This window comes from Sciurus vulgaris (assembly GCF_902686455.1).
Source record: "Sciurus vulgaris genome assembly, chromosome: 1".
NCBI classification, from domain to species: domain Eukaryota; kingdom Metazoa; phylum Chordata; class Mammalia; order Rodentia; family Sciuridae; genus Sciurus; species Sciurus vulgaris.
Genome location: NC_136461.1, coordinates 2,116,238 through 2,141,280, shown reverse-complemented (window position 1 = coordinate 2,141,280; position 25,043 = coordinate 2,116,238). Strand labels below are relative to the sequence as shown.

Genomic DNA, 25,043 nt, shown 5'->3' with positions numbered 1-25,043 from the left:
GGCTCAGAGCCCAGGGCTGCTCTGGTACGCGGACCCGGGAGGGAGCTTGGCTCTCAGGACCTTGCCCCGAGCGAGGAGTGGGGGGTCAGGAGGAGTCCCCCAGTCCCCAGGCCTGGCCTCAGGAGAAGCGTCTCCCCTGTGGCTTGTTTCCTGGCAGGCAGCTGCAGCCTTGCTTGTAGGCCCGTGTGTCTGGGGGTGCCTCACCTGCCGGGGGGCCGGGTACAGGGGGTGGGAGCCACTGTCCCCTATCCTGGGTGGGCCATAGTGACACAGGTCCCTTGGAATTGGAGTGTCAAGTAAGCCAGCTGTGACACCCGCCTTGGTGTCAGGGTGGAGGGAGGGAGAAGGCCTGCCTTCAGAGGGCCTTCCCCTGAGTGGACCCCTGCTGGCCCACTGGGGAGCTCCACTGCTCCACACTAGCCTCTGTCCTGGGGAACGCTGCCTAGGGCGGAGGCCCGTGCGGAGGTCCCCACCCAGGGCCTGATCCTGCTCTTGTCTTTGGGGGCTCCCACGTCGCACCCCCCGCAGGCCCTGGCACGCCAGCATCCTTCCCAAGTGGGGCAAGCTCTGGCCTCTTCCCACGGCCTGCGCTGGCCCTGGCTGGCCCTGTGCTCGTCCTGGGCTCGGTTTGCCTTGGAAGTGTCTTTGTCACCAGCACAGAAGGAGGGGTGCACCCCAACAGGAGCCCTAGGCATTTCATTGTGTGGAGGGACTGTGCCCAGGCCTGGCAGAATTGAGTCTGGGGTTGCCAACCAGGCCTGGTGGGCCTCCCAGCCATGTGCCTAGGCAGCTGCTTTGAGGTGGGTTCTGCAGACTTTTTCTCATCTGCCTCCACCAGGGGGTTCCGAGGCCCACAAGCACCTGCCGAGGCTCGGAGAGCGGGTCCCTCAAATCCTGACCCCTGTACCTACCAGGTAGCTGACCCGAGGACCCCATCATGGTACCCATTTTGGGTGAGAACCCTGACCTTGGGGTTGCGGGCCTCCTCCTGCTCCCTCAGGATTCCTGTGGCTCCCGGATTAGCTGAGGGCAGTGTCTTTGGGGCCCTCGCCCAGGCTGCTGGCTGCTGGTACTAATGACATTTGTGGAGTTGCGGCCCCTAAGCAAGGTCCCCTGTGATGGGGCCAGAGCGAGCCTGGAAGGGTCTGGGCACCTCTTCCCTCTGCACTGAGACCCCTGGAGAAGTGGGGCGTGGCTCTGTCCACGGGGCTTTTGTTGACATGGAGGTGGAATCCCGTGGGTAGGGCTGGTCTCGGTGTGCGTGCGTGTGGTGCTGGCCTAGCCTCTGCCGCCTCACGGTCCAGGCTGTCTTCGGCACATCTTCCATGCAGTGTCAGGTCCCCTCTCTCGTCCCAGAGCGTTTGCGTCCTGCAGATCCAGCCCATTCCCCAGCCCACTCGGCCGGCGCTCCCCACAGACTCGCCTCTTCTGGGAGTCCCCGGCAGTCGCGTGGTATGCGGTCCTTCGTGACGGGCTCCTTGCGCTTGGCACAGTCTGAGAGATTCTTCAAGGAACGTGCTCTGTGCTGCGGAACAGCCCTGGTGGCTGTGTGTGTTCAGGGAGGCGGAGGTGAGGGAGTGTCCCGAGGAGACAGCAGAGGACTGCACAAGGGTCTTCGGACAGTAACCGGGGCCCTTGCCAGCCTGAGGCTGGAGTGGCGGTCACCAGGCAGCCGGCCTGTGCCGGGCCTCTGCTGCAGCAGTTGTTACCAGGTCCCCTCCTTCGCCACCTCCCAGCTTTGTTAGGGCTCGGCACGCGACCCCGTCGTGTTGGAGTGAAGCCAAAGAGGGAGATCTTGCCCTGCAGGGTCCACATTCTGGGGATCAGCGATGGAAGGACTGTGTGCACAGGTGCCCTGGAGGGAAGGATGGGCCTCGAAAGCTGTGTGGGGTTGGGGTGCAGGGGGCGTGCCTCCCCGAGCAGGGGACTTTGAGCCTGAAGTGCAGTGTGGGCCCTTCCGAGGCCATCCCCAGTGCCCATGCTCCCTCTCAGTCCCCTTCCCAGTGCCCTGATGGCAGCTTGGCTGCCAGGTGCTTGGCAGAGGGAAAGTGCTGCCCTGCGCCGCGGCCCCCAGCTTGGGCTGAGGCTGCCATTTGCTGGGGTGGGGCTCGGGGGCGGCTGCTCTGGCTTCTGTCCTGGGGGCCCTGATGTGTGGAACTGCGTCACACTCACAGATGTTCCCTGCGGCCCCCACAGCCGGCCTGGGCACCAGCTTTCTGAGATAGTGGGCCCCTCCTTGCCCTGGGGCCTGCCTGTCCTTCTGTGCCAGATCACCCTGAGCAGTCATGGGGGCCGTGGGCAGAGCTCGGCCCAGCCAGGAGTGCAGGGGGCTGCTTGGGGGTGCCAGGCATGCAGATGCCTCGCCAGGGGAGGAGGGGACGCAGAAGCTCTGACAGTGACGGGCAGGGTGTTCATCCTGCGTCCCAGACCCTGCAGCCCCGCCGTGTCGTGCTAGCTAAGGACTTTTCCAGTGGCTGAGGGGAATCCTGAGGCTCTGGCCTGCAGCCTCTCTCACCCTGGCGTCCCCCAGAATAGTGGCAGGGCCTCACAAGGTTGTCCCACCCTAGTGGAGTTGCCTAGTGCTCCTGTGACCTGCAGGGACCCAACTGTGCCAGCACTTTGAGATGAATCTCCTGGTACCTGACTTGCCTGCCTGGCCAAGTGCCCTCGGTGGCTGCCCAAATGTCAGGAGCTTGTGTGCATGCCTCACCCAGCCTGCTGGGCTGGCCTCTGTGCTGCCTCCCCTGGCAGGGCGATGGAACCCTCCCTGAGCAGCCTGGCTCTGACCTCTGTACTGAGCTGGCCTCTGTCTTGCCTTGTGGAACTTTCTAGGAATTCCCAGAACATTCCCACTGTTAACCCTGCAGGGCTGGGCTGGCAGCTTGTCTCAGCCACCCAGACACGGCTGCCCTGCTGTCTGGACCACGGCTTTTCTCACAGGACTGTGGCCGCCCCTGAACCCTAACCCAGCTGGGAGCCTTCTGAGTAGGTGCTGGGAGAACTGCTTGGGCTGCTCAGGCCTGGGAAGCCGGTACCCAGTTCTGTCTGCTCCTCATGTGTGGCCCTGAGGGTCTGGCTCACCCCTAGCAGCTCCTGATGAGGGGACACATGCCTGCCATCTGTGCTTGGGGCAAGTCAGAGTCCTCACTTGCTCCGAGCCCCACTCAGGTTACTTTCCCCCCACAGCCAGGAAGAGCCATGGCCTCTGGCATTTAGAGGCTGGGGGCACGGGAAGCTCAGCACCTTGGACCTTGGAGAAGGTGGCTTGGCAGCATGGGTGGGCAGGAGTACCTGACCCTGAGCTGGGCAGGTCTACACAGATATGAGGTCTATACAGGTGTGGGGAGCCTGATCTTCCCCCTCAGCAGCCTCAGTCCTCTTAACACCTGACTGACTGAGCCAGAGGTGCGGGGACACAGTGGTGCTGCCCCTGCCCGGGACGGAGTCCCTGCATCCCAGCGGGCCAGATGCCTACCTCAGAGGAACTGCCCACCTTCTGAACCCGCCAGAGCAGGAGTCAGTTTGGGGTTGTCCAGCTGGCAGGCCTGGCTGGGCGTTCAGGGCTCACGGCCTGCCCCAGGCCTGACCCAGTCAATGCCCTGTGATCCTGAAGGACTGGACTATAAGGGCCTGGGGCCCTCATGGTGGGTCCCAGGCAGCTGTGAGTGTGACCGTGTGGGACCCCTCCTGGCCTCAGAGCTGAGGGCGGCTTGGTTTCCCTGGAGAATCTGAAACTGTAGCCGACAGCTTGACCAGAACCCAGGGGCTGCTTTCTGGGATTCTCAGCCCCTGTGTGGCTGCTTGCAGGGTGGACCCTTCTCGGCCAAGCTGCAGATGGCACCTGCAAACTAGGGTGCATCCGAGTACTTGCCCCGGTGGCCTGCTGGGCAGCACGGCTCATGGCCTGCAGGCTGGGTCCCTCTATGAGGCCTGCCTTGCTGGACGGTGTCCTCTGAGGTCTGCGCACTCTGAGCTTCTTTGGCTTCTCCCCTTGCAGATGTGGACGAGTGTGCTGGCGCTGGCGGGGGCTGTGAGGGCCTGTGCTGCAACACTGTGGGTGGCTTCTACTGCCGCTGCCCCGCTGGCCACCGGCTGCGGGGGGACGGCAGGACCTGCCAAGGTAGGTAGGCCTGTCTGGCCCACCGCCTTCCCGGCCATGAGTTCCCGCCCCACTCATCTGCTAGGCTTCTCCTTCCCAGGCCCCTGGCTGCTCTGGGGGGGTTGACCCCGGGTCCTAGGTGGGTGCCCAGGTCCTCAGGGTATTCTTTACCCCATGTGTGCCTCACATGTCTCATCTCGACCCCAAAATTGCCTCAGGGACTCAGAAACTGATGTTTGTGGGAGGCACCTGGGCTGTGCAGGGGAGGGAGGGGTGCCAGGGAGCCAGGTCCCTGTGAGGGAGGGGGCCACATGCCTGGGGGTGCTCCCAGCAAGGACTCCCAGAGGCCCAGGGCCGGAAGCGCACACCAGCACCGGGTGGCCCCTGCAACCCCACCCCTCCAGCACTGGCAATCCGTCAGTAAAATCAAGACCAGACAAAGATCCCCGAAGGACAGCGACAGATGAGGATGGAGGCAAGGAGGGGGCCCCACACCATCCCCGTCTGCCTCTCCCTCCTTGGCCTGCTCCAGCTGGTGTGCCGCGGCATTGGATCCCCCATGCAGGGGGCAGCTTGGCCCTCTGAGAGGGGTGGTCAGCTCAGGGCTCTGAGCACAGGTCAGCCGGCCCCTGCCCTGCTCTCCCGAAGTCTGGTTTCCTAGGACACGCTCGACTGAGCTCGGCAGTCTCCAGATGTGCACCTGCCAGCCGCCTGTCCACGGGTGGGGGTCCAGGGGAGGCAGGAGGGTCTGCCCTCTGCGGATGTTCTGGAAACATGGACTTCCGTGTGCTCCTTCATGGCGTGTTCTTGTGGCCAGCAGCGCTGGGGAGGGGAGAAGTTGCTGGGACCCCCTCCCCACTCACACCCTGGGGACCTACTGGGCCTTGAGGAGGCCCAGGGTTCTGGGCTCAGTGAGGAAAGGAGATGGCCTCACCTGTGCCGCCTCCACCAGCTCCCAGAAACCCACCTGCCCTGGCCTCTGTCTTGGTTTCCCCTTCTCTGAAATGGGCTCCATGGGGTGACCCCAAAGCCCCGACTCAGGGCAGGGTGAGTGCTGGTGGGACGTGGAGAATCTCCTCCCCAAGTGCAGGGTGAGGAGGGGTGCCCCGCCGCCATGCCCCGAGGCCCGCTTGTCCACCTGGGCACACCGCGTGCATCCCAGCCCTGGGCTGGCGATTCGGTGCCCAGGTGGGAGGCGAGAGGGTGGGGACTTTCAGGACGGGACTTCTGTTTCTCCACCTGGGCTGACCACGCAGCCAGTCCCTCCAAGGTGGTGTCCTCCTTGGGGAGCCTCTGTCCCCTGGCCCCCCGTTCCTCCCCCACGCTCAGGGGTCAGGGCCAGACCCCTTGCCTGCCTCTGGCATTGTGGGTGGCTCATGCCCAAACGGATTTCAGGTACACTCTGAGAGCAGCCCTCCTCTCCTAGCCTGGTGTCACTCGCAGGGCTGGGTCGGGGGACTGGGAGCCGCTGTCGAGGCAGCGCCCAGGACCCCAGAGGACATGGATGCCCCTGGTACGACTGATGGATCTTTCATGGGGTCAGGGATAGCTGGCCCCATCAGCCACAGGCTGGGCAATTCCCTTCCCCCCCGAGGATACTCCCCTGGCCCTGGGCAGGCTCCCTCCCTGCTCTGCCGTGAACTGGTGACAGCTTGCACCTGTGCCGAGGGGTCTGACACCCTGGCTTCTTGATGGTGTCCAGGGAGCTAGACGGGGGCTGTGCCAGGCCTGGGGCAGGGGGTGCCATGGTGGCCTCACACCCTTGGTGAGAAACAGGCAGAGCAGGAGTTGGAGGCCCTGCAGGTGAGTGAGGGGCCGGGCCCCTGGGAAGCTGTGCTCTGCAGGGCAGGTTCTTGGCTGGCTCTCTGCTGGAGTGTGTGCCGGTCCCCAGAGAGGAGCCAGCTTCTGGCTTGGTCCACCGACCCCTCCCTGCAAGTGTCTGTGCCTGTCACGGGCAGATGCTGGGGGCTCTTACTGTCTCCCAGGCTTGGCAGTTACTGGGTTGCTGCCTGGGGTCCCTCCTGGAAGGAGCTCCTGGCTTGGCCCTCACAGCTGGTGGAGAGGCCCCAGAGGCCCTGCACGGGGACCTTGCTCTGGGCTTGAGAGTTCACGTTGAGGAAGAAGACTGCTCAGGGACCAGAGAGGTATTGCGCCGTGGCCCAGGGCCCACCTGCCCAGAGCTGGGCTCCAGGTCCAGGAGGCTGCTCTGCAGTGCTGAGGTGGTGAAACCCGGGCCTCTGCCTTCCCTGAGTCTCTTCTCTGGGCAGGTGTGTTGAGGCCTGGGCAAGGGGCTCCCCGAGGGCCCGTGACCCCAGGGTCAGAGCTGCTCCCTTTCCAGCCTGCTGAGTGTCTCCTGCTTCTGCAGGGTGGGTGGAGATGAGGCTCTCCCACGATAGAGCTGCTCCTGTGTGTGGGTGGGCTTCCCCGAAACTGGGGGCCTTGTGACCTGTTCTGGGGCTGGGTCCTGTGTTGATGACCATCCAGATGTGGTTGGCCACGGGGCATGTCTACACCAGAGCTGAGCACAGTGTCGGCAACAGACCCAGCCCAGCCTCTGCCTGAGCTGCTCAGGGGCACTGGCGTCTCTGCTGGGGGTCCCTAAGGACAGGCAGAGATGGCTGGCAGCAAGGTCATGGAACAGGTGATCAGGGGCCCAGGCCAGGGGCTGGCTGGAGGCCTGGCCAGGGATCCCGCCTCAGACCCATGCTGGCCTTCCCCGACCACTGCCCCTCCCCTGGCCTCCGTCCCCTGGGAGTCTGCTGCCCCAGTTCTGCGTGTTTGGGATGGCTGTGGCTCCAAGTCACCGCGTGGCTGAGGGGCCCTGCTGAGAGCCAAGAGCCTGCTGTTTTCTCTGTCCCCCTGCCAGTCCTGCCTCCCCGCAGTCGCAGCTCTGGAGAGAAGCTGCCGGGAGGCTGGGATGCTGGCCGACCACGTGTGACCGACCGCAGGAAATGGAGCCTCTGTGAGGGTGGCTGCCCTGCTCACTCCCAGGGCAGTGTGCACCAGGCAATGGCGGGTGAGCCCAGAAACTGCTCAGCATGATGAGTGACCCTGAAACCCAGGCCCTGGCGCAGGAGCCCGGCCGAGGTGTCTCGGTCCTCGCCCGGGATGGCATCCAGACCCATATGTCATGTTCTAGGAGACCGTCCTGGAGCAGAGCAAGTTCACTTGGCTGGGCTGGGTGGGCCTAGTGGACAACCTCCCAGCTAGGTGGACACCAGCTGTGGCTTCCGCTTCCATCACGCAGGGCGTGATTGCCATGTGCTAGTCCTTGTGAGCGGGTGGACTTGCATGTGGGACAGGCAGGCTCTGGGGGAAATGGGCTCTGCTGTGAGGGTCCTTTCTGGGCTGCTCACTTCCAGAGTGACTCCGGCTTCCTGTGTCAGCCACTCTGGAAAGATCACCCCAGGGCTGGGCTTTGGTGTCACCGAGGGCCGAGTTTCAGCCTCCACGTTGGTCCTCACTGTGTGGCCTTGGGTGAGTAACTCCACCCCTCTGAGCCTCAGTCTTCTTTTGTAAAGTAAGACAGATGATGCAGTCACCTCTTGGCACTCTAGGGATCAGAGGAACTGCCCTGAGGCCTGGGGTCCAGGGTCTACCGCTGGAAATACTCCCTGTGTGGGCTCCAGCCCCCAGATTGGCTTTGTGGGTAGACAGTGGGTGGACAGAAGAGCTGCCCTCCTGAGCCAGGCCCCTCACCAGCTTTGACATTCCCTGACCTGAGACTCTTGGGGAGCAGGACCCTTCACTGGGCCAGAGTAGGGGTGGTCATCACCCTACCTGCAGGTGCAGTGGACCCTGGCAGGTCTCTGTGCAAACCCCAGCCCCTCACAGTTCCCCCTGGTCACTTCCTCCTTCCACTGCCTCTGGCTTGTGGTCCAGTTCTGTAGACATTCCCAGCTGCGGAAAGGGTCCAGTCCTGGCATTAGGCCGATAGTTTGGTCTGAAGGCTATAGTGACGTGTGATGGGGAGACTCGTCCTGTCCATTCTGAGAAATCAGTGTTTCCAGGAGGAAGAAACCTGAGTTTGCCCATGGGGGACGCGAGCATCTCAGGGGCCCTTGGTGTCCGCGGCTGGGTGGGCTCCCCTGTGCAGGCTGCAGGCCAGCCTTCCCAGCGGGGGTGGGAATCCGCCCTGAGCCTGCCCTGCTGTTCCAGCCCTGCTGACCTTGCTCCTGCCAGGAGATAAGGGGCCGCCAGTCCGCCGGCAGCATGGAGGTTGGACGGGGCTTTCTCAGGGGACAGCGGTCTATTCCAGGGAGTCAGATCCGCCCACCCCTGCCCCTCTTGGCTCAGCTGCAAGGGCTTCCTGGGTAGAGCTGGGGTCCTCACCTGAGTGTCCGTGAGGAGCCCCCAGGACTCAGAGGACACGTGATGTCCCCTCCAGGAGACTTGGCCTCCCAGCCTTCTCAGGGAATCAGGCCCGCCCGCCCTGGGCTGTCACTGGGCTCTCTCCCGTCTCCCTCACCCCCGCCAAACCTCGCTGTCCCTAGGGAGAGGAAAGAATGTGGGAAGTGACCTGTGCTGACCCAGGCAGCTATAATGTCGTCCGAGGTGCCTGGGCAGGGAAGGGGCAGGAGAAGCTAAATCAAACCCTTGTCCTGGTGCCAGGGGCAGGCGTCTGGCGCCTGGGTGGCCCCTTGTTGCAGCTCAGGGTCCTTGGTGGGGAGTTTCTCTGCCTGCCTGCCGGCAGGGCCTGACCTCCCAGCAGGTGGCTCTCCTGCAGGAGTCTCCACTGCCTCCGTGTTGGGGTCAGCTGGCCTTGGTGGACCGAAAGGGCAGTCGTGGTGACCAAGAGAGCCCACCATCCCGAGCTAGTACCTGTGTGTGGGTCTGTGCTGTGGCTACAGAGGCCCAGGCAGGGGGGCTGTGGAAGGACAGCACCCACAGCCCTCGGGCAAGTCCAGAGCAGCCTCCAGGACTCTGCCAGCCCCAGACCTCCTGGGCTCTGGGCTCCACTGTTTACATTTGGCCCCACCTGGGGCCTCTCATCCACTTTTACCCCTCCTGCCGCAGTGCCGGCCTGTATTCAGCAGCACCTTCGACATGTCTGAGTGTTGGGCCCTAAATTCTGGGTTCCTCTGAGTCCCCAGGGTGGTAATAGTAAGAGGGGGCCTTTTAAGAGGTCTTGTAAGGACACAATCCCTTATGAGAGACTGAGGGAGAGCATCTGCCTTTGAGGGTGGCCGCATGTGAGAGCCCACGTAGGAGGGGACAGTCCTCATGGGACACTGAATCTGCTGCACCCGATCTTGGACTTCCAACGTCTAGAACTGTGAGGAATAAATTCTGCTGCCTGTCAGTCACGCAGATGATGTGTCGCTGCCGCCGCAGGCAGACTGACATCCGCTGAGTGCATTGTCCCTGCAGAGACGGAGGTTGCAGACGAGGTGAGGCCAGCCTCAGAGCCTCACACCTGCAGGCCCCGGAGCCCAGGCGTGAACCTGGCACTCCCGTAGCAGAGCCTCGTTCCCCGGGTGCCAAGCCTTGCCTTCCTGGGCCAGCGTTCTCGGGCTGCTGGCCTCTGGATGGCAGCATTTCCGCTGAGGCCTCCTCCATCAGAGGTGCTGAGCTGAAAGCGTCTATTTCCCGTCGCTGGCTCACGTTCGTTCCTCTGCTGAGCAAATTCTGGCAGGTGTAGTCTTAGTTGAGGCCAAGGCAGGGAAATGGTAGCTTTTAATGTCAGTGGTGAGAGCAGCCCAGGGACAGATGACAAGAGGCCTGCCCCATCCTCCCCAAATCCAGGACACCAGCGCAGTGTTCTGGAGGACCCCAAGGTGCGAGTCTGCTACCCTGGGTATTCACCCCTGGACACCCATGGCTGGCAGAAGGACCTGTATATAGGCTTAGGCAGAGGAGCAGGAAAGTGCTGGAAGGCCCATGTTTGAGTCCCTGGGTACTGACTAAGGACAGTGTGACCTGAGGCTGTGTAACTCTAGAGGCCATATTCCTCCGACTCAGGGTACAGGGAGTGGAGGTGGACACCCAAATGACAAACCCAGCACATCCTGGGGCTCCTGGCCTGGTGGATCCATCCCCCTGGAGAGGGTAAGCCCTGGGCTGGTAAGATGGAGGGCAGAAGACTTGGGTGGAATCTTGCCCTGGTCCTGGAAGCTTCCGCCATTGAGCCAGGAGCCTCTTGGACGGGAAAGGGAAGGTCCAGGCCCTGTTCTTCCTGTCCTCCTGGAACCTCAACTGGCCTGCTTAGTGGTTGAGGATCTCCTCCCTGGAAGGCAGGGTGATGGGGGCAGGTGGCAGTGGCTGGGCTTGCAGGAGCCCAGGATGCCTCAAAGAGGGTGGGCATGTCGTGCCTGACCTGGAGCAACTCACGTCCCCTCTGCGTGTTTCCTGAGAGTGGACCCCACAGGCCCCTGTTGGCAGGGCTGAGGCACAGGGCTGCCCCTCATGGCCAGTTCTGGAGGGCAGGCCTCAGCTAGGGGACTGGTGACTTCCTTCCAGAGTCGTCATCTGCCTCTGGCTCTGGTTCCCTTTGCTGGGCATGCCCTCTCGGGCAGCCTGTCTGGAGCTCTGGCCTCCCCCTCGGGCCTCATGTGGCCTGCGTCTCTTGGCTTGTGGCTCATCCCTGCGTCTCCAGCAGCCCTGTGGCACCAACCCTGCCACACCCCATCTCTTCCCCAGGGCATCCTGAGAAGTGGATCTGAGCCCAGACCCCTGCCCTCCCTCCTCTTACCCCTTGGCCCTCTGCACCCTGGGGTGTGGCTGGGCCTCTGACTGCCCTGAGCCCTTAGCCAAATCCCCGAATGGTCACCACACCCTGCCTCACTTCTGGGTGGAAGCAGCTCCAGGGTCAGGGGATGGGGCGCTGGAAGGAATGAGTGGCAGCGTCCTACCTCCTGGAGAGGTTTGTGGGAAAGGTTGGTGACAGGCCATGTGATGTGACCTGAGGAGCCTGAGTGTCTTCCAGCGTAAAGGTTTGAGGGCAGCGTGTGGACCTCAGAGCCACGGAGAAGCCCTGGCAGATTAGCAGTGGCTACTGTGGCTGTTCTCCAGCTCAGCCTGTGCAGCAGGTGGCCTGGGGTCTCCTAGGGTCCAACAGGAGCTGGTGGACTGCAGCAAACCCTGTGTGCAGGGCAGGAAAGGTGGCATCTGGGTCTCAGAGGTGAGGGGCTTCTCTGAAGGCAGTAAGCTAGCTGGGCCTCAGACAGTGGGCAGGAGCTGGGGCCAACCCTGGTGTCCCACAGGTAGAACAGAGGACAGAGGAGGAGTGACTGACAGGCCCCCAGGCTGTGTGAGCTGCTGGTGACCTCCTGGTGATGCTCTCAGGCCACCAACTTGCTAGTTCATTCTGGCCAGCTGGTGCCTGCTGTGGCCAGGGGCTGGGCTGCATGGGGTGTGCCCAGGTGGACCAGACCGTCCTCCACAGCCAGTCCCCCTTGAGTCCCCCTCTTGGCCCTTACTGCCTCTTGCCCAGCAACCCTACACCCACCCCACATCCTCTGACACACCCGTCTCCTGTCCTTGAGTGTGTCCAGAGGCCAGGTCAGGCCTGCCTCCCCAGGAAGCCTCCCCAGTCACTGTCCCTAACCTGTCTCCTCTCCTCTGAGTGCAGTGAGACCTGGGCGTCCATGGGTCATCCTGTGGTCACTACTTCCCCTGGCAGCTCTCCTTTCCCCATGAGTTGGCACCAGCCTGGTGGCTGGCCTCGCCTGGGGTGAGGGCCACAATCCTGGGGTGCTCATCAGCACTCATGGCCCAAATGCTCAGGCCTCACACACCACAGGGGACGGTCTGGCATCAGGCAGCACAGGGGGCTGGTCCCCTGCACACGGGCAGGAGGCCCTTGTCATGGCTCTGTTCTGGGCTGCTGGCTGCCTCCCTGGGACAGGTGGGGTCGAGTTCTCAGGTGCTGTGCCGGGTCAGCTGCCCCCCGAGCTGTCAGGTCTTGGAGGAGGGCTGTGGGTCACGGCTGCGTGGCCTGGGGCTCTCCCAGTAGGCCTGCGTCTGCAAAGGGAAGGAGCTTCTTGGCTTCTGCCAGCTGCTGCAGGCATGGCTGCAGTCAGGATGGCATCTGGCCTGGCAGGGACACCTGTGGGTTTCATTCTACTTCCATCGGCCTGGCCGGCCTTTGGGTTTACCAGATGCTGAGGCGGAGACCACGCTGGGAGGCTGAGCCAGGGCTCCAGTGCTGGGCCGGGTAGGGGCCCAGGTGCATTCTCGTCCTGAAATAAACTATGCTGCAGCAGGCGAGGCATTGGGAAGGAAGTTCTGGAGACTGGTCTCTGTGGAGGAGCAGGTGGGACTGTGTGACCCCATACTGCAGATTGACCTCCTTATCTGGAGGTCAAGGGTCAGAAACAGCCACCCAAGGGTGGGGTGGCAAGGGAGGGCTCCAGGGCTGAGAGGCCTCCGGCATGCTGCGGAGTAACCTCCTGGCCCCTTCCTGGCCCTCTCCCTGCAGGTGGGGCCCAGCGGGTGCCACCTGGCTGTCCTACTGCAGCCTGTCCTCTCTTGCTGTCTTCTAGCTTCCTCTCGACCCCTTCCACCTGTCAGCCCTCGCCTGCGTTGACCAGGCTGGGCCATGCATGCCCTTGCCTTCCTCATGTCCCTGGCCCTCCATCTAATCCAGACCTCAGACCACAGGGACCCCCCTGGGTGTCCAGAGCCATGGTCTCAGGCTGCTCCTCAGGGCTTCCACTAGAAACCACGGCTTGACCCGCTCTTGTGTCTTCGCTGACACCAGTCATGTGACGTGCCTCCTGCAGCGGGAGGGGAGAGGAGAAGGGAGCAGCTGCAGGGGTGGGGGCAACAGCAGGCAGTAGCGCCTGGGCCTACACACACCCACCCACTCACTTAGGTCCTCCTGTCCTGTCCACCTGTCGGTGCTTGGTCCAACCCAGCACAGGGCACAGGAAGATGCTAGTGGATTCTTGTCAATGGCTCTGCCTGGGTAGCCGTACGAAACTTATCCCCCGTATGGAACACCTTAGGATCTTGGGTGATGGGCTCTGGGGGCTTCTCTGAGTGTCACTGTTCTCTCTCATGCCCCTGTCCCCACCCCTGCCTGCCAGGGGCTTAGTTCCCTCCCCTGTCCCTTGCCTGGCACCAGGTAGGAGGTTCCTCCCCAGGAAGGCACCTGGTGAGCACATGGACTTTGTGGACAGGGAGCCCAGTGCTCTGGCCTCCTGGGGTCTCCCTGGCGGCCCCCACCCCATGCCTTAACTCCTAGGAGCCTAGGGGAGGGTGAGGCAGACCCCAGTGCCCACAGGTGCCCTGTGTTCCCAGCCCAGCCAACCTTGCCCACACTGCTCTGTGCCCAGAGGCTGGGGCAGCCCGGACCACCTGGGTACCGCACCCTCTTGGGGAGTTAGCAGCACGTGCTCAGGTGCCTGAACGGCAGGTTGGAGTTGTGGTCACAGAGAGGGTTTCACAGAGGGGTGTCCGAGGAGGACACTGAGGGACAGACACCACATGCAGCAGCTGGCTGGGCCCTTCCCACTGGCCTGGGAAATGGGAGTTCTGCCCCACAGCCCTGGAATTGGGCCTCCTGTGGGACTGGCCCAGCACTGAGGGGAAGCTGTGGCATTTGGGAGGTGGCACTGGGCCCTTGTCCTCCCATGCCAGCCCTCCCATCCTGGCAAAGGGGCCTGGTGGCCGCCCAGCCTGGGGAGGAGGCTGGAGCTGGTGGGGGTTGGGTAGCAGGCCCCTTCTGCTGACACAGACATTCCGGCGGGCAGAGACGCCCAGCTGCGCTTCCGCATCGGGAAAGCATTTCCCAAATGGCAGCCAGACCCACAGCCCTCGGCCTGGGTGTGCTTGGCGGCACGGAGTGGGGACACTGGGGGCCAGTACCCACTGGGGGCTTTGGGTACTGCTAGGCTGTGGTGCATTCTGGACCAAGTTCCTGGACCAGGCCACGTGGGTGCAGGGCCCAGAGCCATCACACCCCTGGACCTTTACGGAGCTGCTGGAGGCTCCCAAACCATGGGTCGCCCCGGGCTCTGGACTGGGGTGTACGCCTCAGTCAGGTGGGAACTGTCACGGCCCCCCAAGAACCAAGTCCTGCTCACAGTGGGCACAGGCATCACTGTTGAATGGCGAGGCGAGGGAGTGAGAGGGACTGAAGGACCGTGGATGAAGACCGGCTGGGGGCAGCCGAGGCAGTGTGATGTGGTGAGGGCCAGCCAGGAGGCTTCGCAGAGGCATCTCCGCATCAGAGCTCTCTGCAGGGTGCCCTGGAGGTCACTGCCATCAGGCAGGGAGAGGGGGCTGTGTAGAGCCCTGTGGGAGCCAAGGCCCAGGGAGAGCAGGTCAGCAGGGCCAGGACTGAAGCCAGAGCCAGCCTCTGGATGCTGCCCGCGGCTACTGCACTGAGCTCTGACCCGCAGCCTGTGGGGCCCTGTGTGAACAGTGGCCTGGAGGTGGCTGAGCGGGTGAAACCACACCTCGCCTGGGCGGCATGGGAGACCTCTGCTGCATCCTCTTCTAAGTGAGGTGGCTGAAGGCAGTGGCTTGGTGAGGACGGTAGTGGTGCCGGGGTCAGACCTGGACCCTCTGAGTGGCGCCTCTGCCCTCTGTGACCTTGAGCATCTCACGTCACCTCTGGTCCCAGGACCTCACTTGCAGAACACAGGGTTCGGGGCCACTGGAGCAAGGCATCCTGCTCTCAGGTTCCTTCTGGGCAGAATGAGGCTTCGGTCATGGACCTGCCTCTGTGGGGCAGAGAGGAGAGGTGAGGGGTGCTGGGCAGGGATGATGGAGGCGGGAAGCACGTGGATCCAAGGCTGTGGAGCTGCAGAGCTGGTGTGGGGCTGGCAGGGCAGACATGGGGGGGTGTGGGCAGAGAGTGGGCAGATGGGGGCGTCCCTCTGCCAGAATGACGGGGTCCACCCTGAGGATAGGGTGGGGCATGACCCCTGAGGCCGCCCAGAGCTCTTGCAGGTGTCCAGGGCAAGATGCTGTCCTTCGTCCAGATGTTCCCCAGGCCTAGCTTTGCTTGAGGAGCCACTCCTGGAAGCTGGGCTTGGTTGGTGGGCTGCCCACCTCCTCCCTGGACCTGGGCACACCGCTGCGCACACTCAGCCTTGCCTCTCCTTCCTGAACATGTCCTGCAGCCTCAGGCCCCTCGCCCTCTAGAGTGACGAGGAGAGTCCCAAGGGTTCCCCCGTCCATCAGCTGTTGGGGAGACGACCTGACTGGCAGGTTCCTCCCATGTCTCTCTGCACTTCTTCTTGACACACCTATTATCTCCCTGCAGGCCTGGCCCCCATGGACCCTGGCCTCTCAGCCCCAGCATCCCATGGCCGGAGGGTGGGATGCTTGTCTTGGGGAGCCTTTGCAAAGGAGGTGCTCACTGAGATAAGCAGTGCCACCCTCCAGAGGGCGCCATGCACACAGTGTTCTGTCCACCAGGAGGGCTTGTCGAGGCTGCAGGGCCCGGGGCGTGCCGCTCAGGGAAGGGGGACTCGCCCACCAGACAGGCCCATATCTGCACTGCTGGGGCCAGTGGGTAGCCCGAACTGGCAGGCTGTGCCCTGGGCTGCAGACAGGACCCAGCAAGGTGGGAAATGCAGGCCTGGGGGAGGCTATCTCCCACGGGCTTAAGGTGCCGGGCAAGACCACTGGCCAGGAGAGAATGCCCTCAGCCACATCTTGGCACTGGGCTGGCTCCTGGGGCAGGGTCTTGGACGGCATGGCCCTCTTACGAAGGGAAGGCTCTTCTGGGATGGGCTCGTTTTCACCTGAATCTGGGCTGGGGTTCTGCTCGAATGGTGTCACAGGGACAATCTCTTAAGGTGTCCTAGCCCCAGTGTCCTCATCTCTAAAGTGGAGACAGTGGCCATAACCTCCAGGGACATGGTGAGAGGGCGGGTGCATCCTTAGAGTCTAGGCCTTAAATAACTCAGTGACTACGCAGCTGTCCCCCTCTCCAATCGATGGTCTGGGGGCCCAGGGAACATGAATCCTCTTGGTTTCCTGGTGGATATGTGGTGGCCCCAAGCCTTATGCCTCTGAAGTGCCTAGTCACAGGGCCTTGGGCCCACTCCCCACCTGTAGTCTTCAGAGGGGAGATGCCCCTCCCTTCTAAGGGAACTGATGGCTCCTAGGATGTTGCAGGGAGATGTGCAGCTTTCTGGAAGGGCCTGGGGCAGGTGCGGCTGTCCAGTCTCCCCTCTCCCACCCCCGCTGCCAAGTGCAAGAACTCAGCCTGATGCCGAAGGCCTTCCAGTCAGCACTGGGTCTGGAAGGTCCTTCACCCGGACCTTCAGCACTTCAGCTGGCTGGGCACGGTTTTTCCATCCTCATGGAGCCTTGGAGTGGGTAACCCTCAAGTATAAGTGAGAGAGGGGTCTTGGAGAGGGTGGGGGTTCAGGAGTCTCCCATCCAAGCAGCCTGGCTCTCTGTGAAGGTGAGGTGCATGGCTGCAGGTCAAGTGCCCACAAGGCCTGAGTATAGGGTTCCCTCGCCACTGTCCAGCCTGGGAAGGCTGTTTCCCATGCAGCTGCGGGGCAGGGCTGGGTCCCTGAGCAGAGTGAGGCTCTGCAGCCCAACACCTGTGCACAGCGGCTGCAGTACCCCGGCCTCGCTGGGGGGATTCTTTCCCAGGCTCCCTCTGTACGGGTCCCTGGTCCAGTGGAGAGTGGAATACCGCTGGACACTGGGCCCTGTGCTTGGGGGGCAGGGGTGTCTTCATCTCAGGATTCTCACTGTCCACCTCCCCCTTCTCCCCACCGAGCCTCCTCTGCAGGGCCCCCCGCCTTGCAGAATGTCTTCGTTTTCTGCTTTGGTTTCCTTTCTGTGTTGGCGCCAAGCTCGTGTTGCTGCATGTGTCTGTGTATGTGTTTGTACGCGCCAGTGTGTGTCTGTGCGTGTCTGTGTCCGAGTTTGCGCGTCTGTGTACCGTGTGTTGCGTGTTCGCACCGTGGGTCCGTGTGCGTTTGGGTGTCTGCGTTTGTGCGTGGGTCTAGGTCCGGGTCGGGTCTGTGAGCGAGCGCGTTGGAATGCACGGGGCGGGTGTTGGCTGGACCGCCGCGGCCCCCTGGGGGCGGCGGGGCGGGGCCGGGGGCGGGGGCGACTCCCTCGGGCGTCGGAGGATTTGGCCTTTACCTGCAGGGGGCGGAGGGAAAACCGAGAGCATAAAGGCGAGGGGCGGGGCGCGGGACCCGGAGCCGCTCCCGGGCAGCGCTGAGCGCAGCGGAGCCGAGGGCGGCCCGACTGAGTGTGCGCGCCCGGAGCGCGGAGCCTCGGTCCCCAGCCGGGTCTGAACCCCGAGTCGCCCGCCCCGCCGGCTTAGGGCGCAGCGCTCCCGGCGGCCGCCGCCCGGCCGAACCGGCATGGAGGCGTCCCGGGGCTGCGGCGGCCTGGCCGCACTCTGGTGGTTGGGGCTCCTGGGGGGCTTGGCGCGCGTCGCTGGCACGCACTACCGCTACCTCTGGAGGAACTGCTACCCGTGCCACCTGGGCCAGGCCGGCTACCCCGTGAGCGCCGGTGACCAGAGGCCAGGTGGGCGCCGGGGAGCCGCGGCAGGGGCGGGCGGGACCAGGGTGCCAGCTCCGGTCGCCTGCTCCTTTTGTTTCCTCTTTTCAAAGTTTGCGCCAGGCGGCCGACAGCGCAGAGGCTGAAGGGAGCAGGAAGGGGGCAGTGCCAGGCAGGCAGCCCCTGCCTCTGGGACAGGGGCCCTGTGTCCTGGGGACGGAGACATTCCCATCCCTTCTGGCCGCTCAGGCTGCTGACAACAGGGAGGTCACTTGACCAGAGGGAAGAAAAACACCCCTTGAGTCTGCTTGGGTCGCTGGAGTTCCCCCTCCTCTGCCTCAGCTGCTCTGGGAGTCAAGTGAGAAGGCAGGGAGAGAGGCCCTCAGGGACCCTGAGCTGTCTCCTCTCCAGGGTCCCAAGTGACAGGGACCCTCCTGGCCATGTGTGGGTGTGTGGCAGGTGCCATCCTTTCTGCTCTCACCCTCCCGGGCTTCACAGGCTAGCAGGGTGGGCTGCACCCTCACGGAGAGGCCTTGGGTTTGCAGCCCCAGGGGCCGGGAGGCAGGAGGCATCCTGTCCAGGGCCCGCCCTGCCCCTCTACAGCTGGGATCCCCTGCTGCACTGGACCAGCCGTCCTCCATGTAGCTCCACAGAGCTGGGAGCTGGGCACCCTGAGAAGTGCAAGGCGGGGGTGTGGTGTGTGAGGCAGCACCCGGGCTGCCAGGGGGCCACCAGTGCTGCCTACTAAGCCCTCAGTCTCCTGAGTGTGGCTTCTTAGAGGACTCCCCTGGGGCGGTCTCATCTCTCATGCCCAAAGAACCTGAACCCTGAACGAAGCCTGCCCATCTACCTTGGCGTGGCCACTTGACCCAGCCAGGGCCCAGTTCCCCATCCCCATCCTACAGGCAGCCCTGCAGCTTGGTGGCTCAGACAGGACCAGGCTGGCATGTCAGTAACCAGCAGGGGCACAAGTGCCTTGAGGTTGTGGAGCACCTGAAGGTCTCTGGCCAAGTGTGGCCGGGCTCTGGGGAGCCAGGACCCCTGCCCTGCTCCATGGCCCTCGGGGCAGGGAGAGAAGGGCCTATGGTCGATGGTGTGCCTGTGAGGACCCCGTGGCATGCATGGGACAAAGCTTGCTGGCAGAGCCCCAGGGGCCTGTGTTTCCAGAAGCTCTGGCAAAGCTTCAGAGGGGTTTTGGGATGGTCTCTGTAGAGCCAGCCTCTCTGCCTGGTATGTTGTGGGGCCTGGAGCTGGTAGCACCTGGGTGAGGGTTGGTGGAGGCCCCACAGGCCCCCAAAAGCACAGCCATGGGCTCCCTGTGGCACTGCCAGCCCCAGCTTGGCAGGCAGTGAAGTTCTCATCCAGCTCCTGTGGGAGCCAGCCTGGGCTGTCATAGCGATGTCACCATGTGCCAGTGTGTGCTACTGCTCCTGTCATGAGGCTGCCAAGTCCCCAGTCACTTACAGCCACTGAGGGCTGCAGCAAGACCACAGGACATCTCTGGAGTCCTGGCCTGGCTGCTCAGGGACCCCTACCAGTTCCCCTCCAGATGGTGCTTCCCTGCCTTTTCCCGGGGCCGCTCCTCAGGGAGATGGGGCAGAGTGGGTTTGTGCCTGGGCCAGCCTGTGCCTGGAATGAGAAGCTCCATCCTGAGTCACAGGTAAGCATGGGAAGGGCCGTGTGCCCTTGCTCCTCAGCCCACCAGGGCTCAGGCCCCTCATGCTGCAGGAGGTTGTTCCTGCTGGAGTTGCAGAGCCGAGGTGCCCACCCTCTGTCAGCCCTGCCCCTGGGGCACCTCAGGGATGATCCCTCTGTGGGCTCAGCATGACTCCATGCACTGTGTGGGTGTAGGCAGTGTGGTAGGGACCTAGGGTGCAGGCCTGTGGGCCCAGAGAGCTGAGGGAGCCCAGCTTCATGAGGTGCTGGGGGCAGACAGCTCCTGGGAACCTGGCCGTTGGACAGGACACAGCAGACCTCATTGTGGGGGTCAGCAGGTCTGCCCAGCTCTGACCTTTGGGAAGTGTGGATCCCCAGCTTGGATGGTCTGTCTCCAGGGCTTGCACTTTGCTGCTCTGCAGAGGCCCTGAATCCCTCCAGCAACGTCAGTTTTCCCCACACTTGATGATCTAAAACAACAAACTCTGAGGTCAGCATCCAAAATGGGCTAAAATCAAGGCAGGCGGGGCTGGTCCCTCTGGAGGCTGCAGGGAAGGGTAGTGGCCATTCACATCCTGAGCCCTCCTCCACCCTCAGAGCCACAGAGAAAGGCCTTCTGGTCTTTCTGGCCTCTACTTTTGTTGCCACAGGCCCTTTGCTGGCTCAGCCTTCCTGCCTTCCCTCTCCTGGGGTCCCTGATTGCTTTGTCCCACCTGGGTAATCCAGGGTGTTCTGCCAACTGAGATCGTTCACTTAGTCCTGACTGCAAAGTCTCCGTAAGGTTCTGGGGATGAGGCTCTTTGGTCTTCCTTTCCTTGATGCTAGGTATTGAACCTGGGGCACCCTGTCACTGAGCCACATCCCCAGGCCTTTTTCTTTTTGACCTTAAACTTTCTATCCCCCTGCTGAGCCTGAGTCTGTGGGACGGCAGGCCTGTGCTACATGCAGCCCACACTATGTAAAGGCTACGGCTGCTCAGGTGCGGCCAGAGCCACGGGCAGTCTTAGCAACCGGGAATGGCTCTGCTCTGCCACAGGGCTGGTCCACCTTGGAAGCAAGGGGTAGGGGTCAGGCCGGGGCCCACAGAGTGTGGGGCCAGTGGAGGGCCCTGCCTGGCTGACCCGATGCCCATCTGTCTTCCTGTAAGGGGGACTGGCTCAGTTCACAGAGGCCTGGTTCTGAGAGCTGTGTGGCCCCAGCAAATTGTCTGGCCAGGTGCCCTGCCCATGGGGACCCCAGACTCCTCCAGCCTTGGATTGCCTTTCTTGGTCCCCATGCTGACTCCGGTTCCAGAAGTCATGTGTATTTCAGGGCGCCCTGCATGCCCCATCATGGACTCCAGTTCCTGGCCATGGCAGCTCTGAACCCCCAGGCAGCAGTTTCATGGTCAGGAGGGGCTTGGAGCTAGGGCCTGTGTGCCTGGCAGACCCAGGTCTGTGTACTTCAGGAGGGAGCTGGGGCTTCTGGAGGGAGTTGGAGCTAGGAGAGGGGAGTGCCGGGTGGGACGCTGGACAGAGTGTTCCTGTCTGTGCTGCAGGAGGGCTGCAGGCTAGCTGGTCACGTGCAGGTGGGTGTGGGCAGGGAGGCCTGGGAGTGGAGGGCCAGTGGAGGGCCCTGCTGACCTTGCCTTGGGTGCCTTTGCAACCTCTGGAACCCTGTGGCTGAGTGTAGGCTGACTTCCTCCCTCATGCTGTCCTAGGAGCTGGGTGAAGGCACAGCCTCCAGAGCTGGCCAGCTCTTAATAAGCACCTATTGAATGCCTGGCCATGTGCTGTGTGATTCACCATAGCTTTTCAGGGATCCGGGCTGGGGAAGGGGCTTCCTCCTGAGCCCCCTGTGTGGGGTGGGTGCTACTGCCTGCCCTCACAATAGACTCTCCCATAGATGAGCCAGGGTCCTGATGGGGGCCACTTGCCCTTTGTTTTCAAGCTTCCTGAGACTCGTCCTGGCCTCCCTCTGACTTCCTGGTAGGCAGCCTTGTGCTTAGGAGGGACCCTGTGTTCTGTCCAGAGTGCCTGTGTGTGTAGCAGGTGGCTCTGGAGATCCCAGGCAGAGATGCAGGCCTGCTGGGGCTCGCTCTGATTGTTCCTGGTGGCCAGGCAGGTTCCGAGGGGGTGGGCAGCAGCATCTGCAGCCTGCTGAGTGGCCAGGCCTGGTGCAGGCTTGGGGATACTGTCACTCTGCCGCTGCTTTAGGTTCAGCACCTTCTCAACCGTGCTTAGATGGCTGGGGTTTGGGGTGGGAGACTCCAAGGCTGGTGTTTGAATGGGGATGGCCGCAGATTGGAGGTAGAGGGTGCTGGAAGGCCTGGGTGGTCACAGTGGATACTGGGACCTGCTGGAGGGTCGAGTGGAATTAGAGCCCTCAGTCCGGGCAGCTCTGGGGCCAGCCCCTGCCAGCGGTCTCCCTCTTGCCCTGGATATCATACTTTCTCCCGGCGTTGGCTCCGTGAGGAAATCCTGCAGCGCTGGCCGCTGAGCACGGGCGCCTCTCTTCCTCCAGAGGCTGGGCAGAGGTCGGGCCTGCTGTGCCTGGCCCAGGGGCCCTAGCCACCCAGCTGTGGCTTATGCACAGGGCGTGTGTCTGGCACTGACTCCAGTGGCCCTTGCTGCCTGTCCCTTCCTCTGATCTGGGTCACTGGTCCGGGTTGGTGAGGCTGGCTGGTGAAGGTCACCTAGCCTGAACAGGTGTGGGCTTCTGTCTCCTGTCTGCTGCTCTGTGAGCCCTGTTTCTATCCCTACCCAGGGCAGCTGCTCCGTCACCTGGGCAGTCAGCTGTATTACATGGCCTTTCTGCCAGAACATTGCCCTTCAGCTGTGCCCAGGGTACGGCTGGCACTTCAAAGCCTCCACCATGTCCAGAGGCCCAGGACCTCTAGGAGAGCTCTCCTGGAATTCTTCTCTTTTTTTTTCCTTTGTGGTGCTGGGGATTGAACCCAGATGTGCTCTATCACTGAACCACATCCCCAGACCTTTTTTAAGTTTTTATTTCCATTCTCATTAAGTTACTGAGGCTGGCCTCCAACTTGCGATCTTCCTGCCTCAGCTTCCTGAGTCACTGGAATTACAGAGGGTACCACTCTTGAGCCTCCCTGAGAATTTTTTTGGAATTCTTAGCACTAAGGGGGTCACTGGCTGGGCAGGGGGTCCACCAGGAGGTGCTCACACTGGTGTTGGGGGTGACCCCGCTGTTCTGTGCTCTGTTCCATCTGCCTCCCTGTCTGGCTTCCCTGGAAGCCCATCATGGTACAAGTAAGTCTGGAGGGAAGGGCCAGAGGCCAGGTCCTGAGCCTTCTGGTTGTCTGAGCCTTCCTGAAGTGGGTGATGAGGCCAGCCATGCAGAGGCCTGGCCTCCAGCCCTGGAGAAGGCCTCAGGGAAGGGTCGTTCCCAAGCCTCCAGTTTACATCCTGTCCTGCCTGCTTGCCTTATGGCCATGGTGCTGGGTGCTGGGGTGAGGGGCATTGAGCAGCAGGCGTGCGGTGCACAAAGCTGCAAGGAGCCCTTGTCCCGAGCTGCCATCTGCTGCCCTGTTCTCATGGGAAGCAGAGACCCGTCCGTCAGCCCATGTGGAAGTCAGGGCTGCCCTCTTCCCCCCACCCCGCTTCTGTCCCTTTGTCCCCAGGAGATCCAGGTCTGAGCCCGCCAGAAGTGCTGCCCCAGCCAGAGGCAGGACTGGAGGGCCTGTTTGCTCCAAGGTGTGGGAGGGCCTGTGGGGCCAGGGTGCTCTGGGGGCACTTTCAGGGGCTCCTGTCTGCAAGGTGTGAGGTCTGACTCCCCTGCATTCATGTCCTGGGGCTGTTGTAACAAAACCCCGCATACCAGGTGGCTTAAGACAGCTTGTCAGACCCTGGAGTCCAGGATTCCCAAAGCCTTTAGGAGCCAGGTCCTTCCTGCCTCTTTCAGCCCCTGGTGGCTGCTGTGGCTCCTCCCTGCATTTCTGCCCCTTCTCCACCCAGCCGTTCCCAGAATGACCTCATCTCCATCCTTACCTTAGTTCACCTGCAAAGCACAGGCTGTGTTTTGAGGTTTCCTGATGGACGTATGCTGGGCACGCTTAAGCCAGGACACCACCCGCTCTGTTTTGGCTTCCCCCCAGCCTGGTGGGGACAGGGGGCATCTTGAGAGTCATCAGCTTCTGGGCTCATGGGCCACGGTGGAGTGGCTGGCGCCGCCCCAAGAGTTGTGTGGATCTGGGTTCCAGAGCACAGCGTGTGCTCCGCGCTCAGCCTTGAGGTGCTGGGGTGCCCACCCCGCCTGCTCCCCTCTGCTGCACCCCACATCTCAGCAGGCCAGAGGTGGCAGCTCTTCCTGCCCACACATGCCAGCCGGCGGGGAGGACAGGCCCTGCCTCTGCGCTCTGGCTCTACACGCACAGGCTGGGGCTCGGAGGGCCGTTGTGGCCTGGCCTGACGGGAACCTGGCTGGTGATCCTGCCCCTTCCTGCCCAGATGTGGACGAGTGCCGTGCTCACAACGGTGGCTGCCAGCACAGGTGTGTCAACACCCCAGGCTCCTACCTCTGCCAGTGCAAGCCCGGTTTCCGACTCCACACTGACGGCAGGACCTGTCTGGGTAAGTGTTACCTGAAGCCCCTGTGGAGCCCTGGCCTCAGCCACCTGGTGCTCCTGGGTGTGCCAGGTCTGGGGAAGGCCAGGCCCCTGCCCCTGCCCAGGGCCTGAGGCCTGACTGGGCTCACACTGGGTGTGGCCTCATGGCCTCAGCTGTCACCATAGCAGTTCGGTGCTGCCACCAAATTCTGGCCCTGTCCTGCTATGGGACATGGCAGCTCCACCCACAGGGAGGTGAGGAGGCCAGGCTCTGGCAGGTGAAAGAGTGTCCCAAGGCGCTGCTCACCCGGGTCCCGAGACCCCAGGCTGCACACCCTCCGCAGCCATGCCAGTTCCGTGGGAAGGCTGAGGCTGTCTGTGGTGGTCAGTCAGCAGGGATGCGGGCCAGGCTGTGCTGCCCTCAGAATCCGGGGTCCTCAGGCTGGTGGGGTGGGGAGGCTGCCTGGGCCCAGCAGGAAAGCAGGCACGTGAGGCCACTCCTGGCCTGTGAAGCTGGTGGGTGGGGAGGAGGGGTGAGCCCCTGGGCTCGCGGGGTCCTCTGCATTGTCTCCTGAGCTCAGTGACACCTGAGGTCACAGACTGGCTTTCAGCACTGGGGGTAGGGGGGAGGGCCAGGAGCTGCTGGTGAAGGGGGTGCTACCCAGGGGTCTGCTGGAAGAGCTGTCCTGTCCTGCACTAGGGGACACATGGGGTTGTCCTTTAGGGGACTGAATGGGACACCGCTTCTTTCTACCCTGGAGACCCAGAGTGGAGCCCGGGCAGCCTCCCTCCTGGTCCCGGCTGCTGCGTGGCTGGCGGCCCTCTGTCCCCAGGGGGCCATCCCCCCCCACAGCTCATGTGCCGGCGAAGCTCTGGGAGCCAGGCAGCTGCCCTGGGTGGGAGAGCAGAAGCAGCTGCGGGAATGTTGTGACGTGCTTTGGGCAGATGAGCCGGGCTGAGCCCAGCTGGCTGGCTGCTGCTGCTTCTGGGAGCCCTGGCAGGGCTCAGTGGCCTTGGGCACCCTGGCACCCCAGGCCTCCTGGAAGAGAGGCTCTAGGAGGGAGATGTCACCCCTGCCCTAGAGAAGGGCGGCCTTTGGGGTCTGGTGTGGGGTCCCCCGCTGCTGGGTCCATGCTCTCTTGGGGCCGGGACACTCACTCTCGTCTTGGTTTCCACTGTCTGAGGGTGGCCTTCACTGAGAAGCTCCTGAAGGGGCAGGACCAGGGTGGGAGGCGTCATTAACATGCAGAAATGAGGGGTGCACCTGAGGGCTGGAGTGAGCTGCTGGCCTCAGGCAGCCCAGAAAGC

General features: G+C 63.0%; 1 protein-coding gene across 8 annotated transcripts in view; it reads left to right on the top strand.

Moving 5' to 3' along the window:
- Nucleotides 1–25,043, top strand: part of MEGF6 (multiple EGF like domains 6) — a 93,648-nt gene that overhangs the window by 40,762 nt on the left and 27,843 nt on the right. For 3 of the 8 annotated variants that reach the window (XM_079148929.1, XM_079148927.1, XM_079148932.1), the window contains one exon: nt 23,638–23,760. The exons of 1 other annotated variant lie outside the window; for it this stretch is intronic. In XM_079148929.1, the coding sequence (XP_079005055.1) occupies nt 23,638–23,760 (123 nt within the window). Of the gene's footprint in view, nt 1–3,997; nt 4,121–7,093; nt 7,116–17,241; nt 17,561–23,637; nt 23,761–25,043 lie in introns of those variants that run through there. 4 more of the 8 variants (XM_079148928.1, XM_079148926.1, XM_079148931.1 and 1 more) reach the window with 3 other exon arrangements.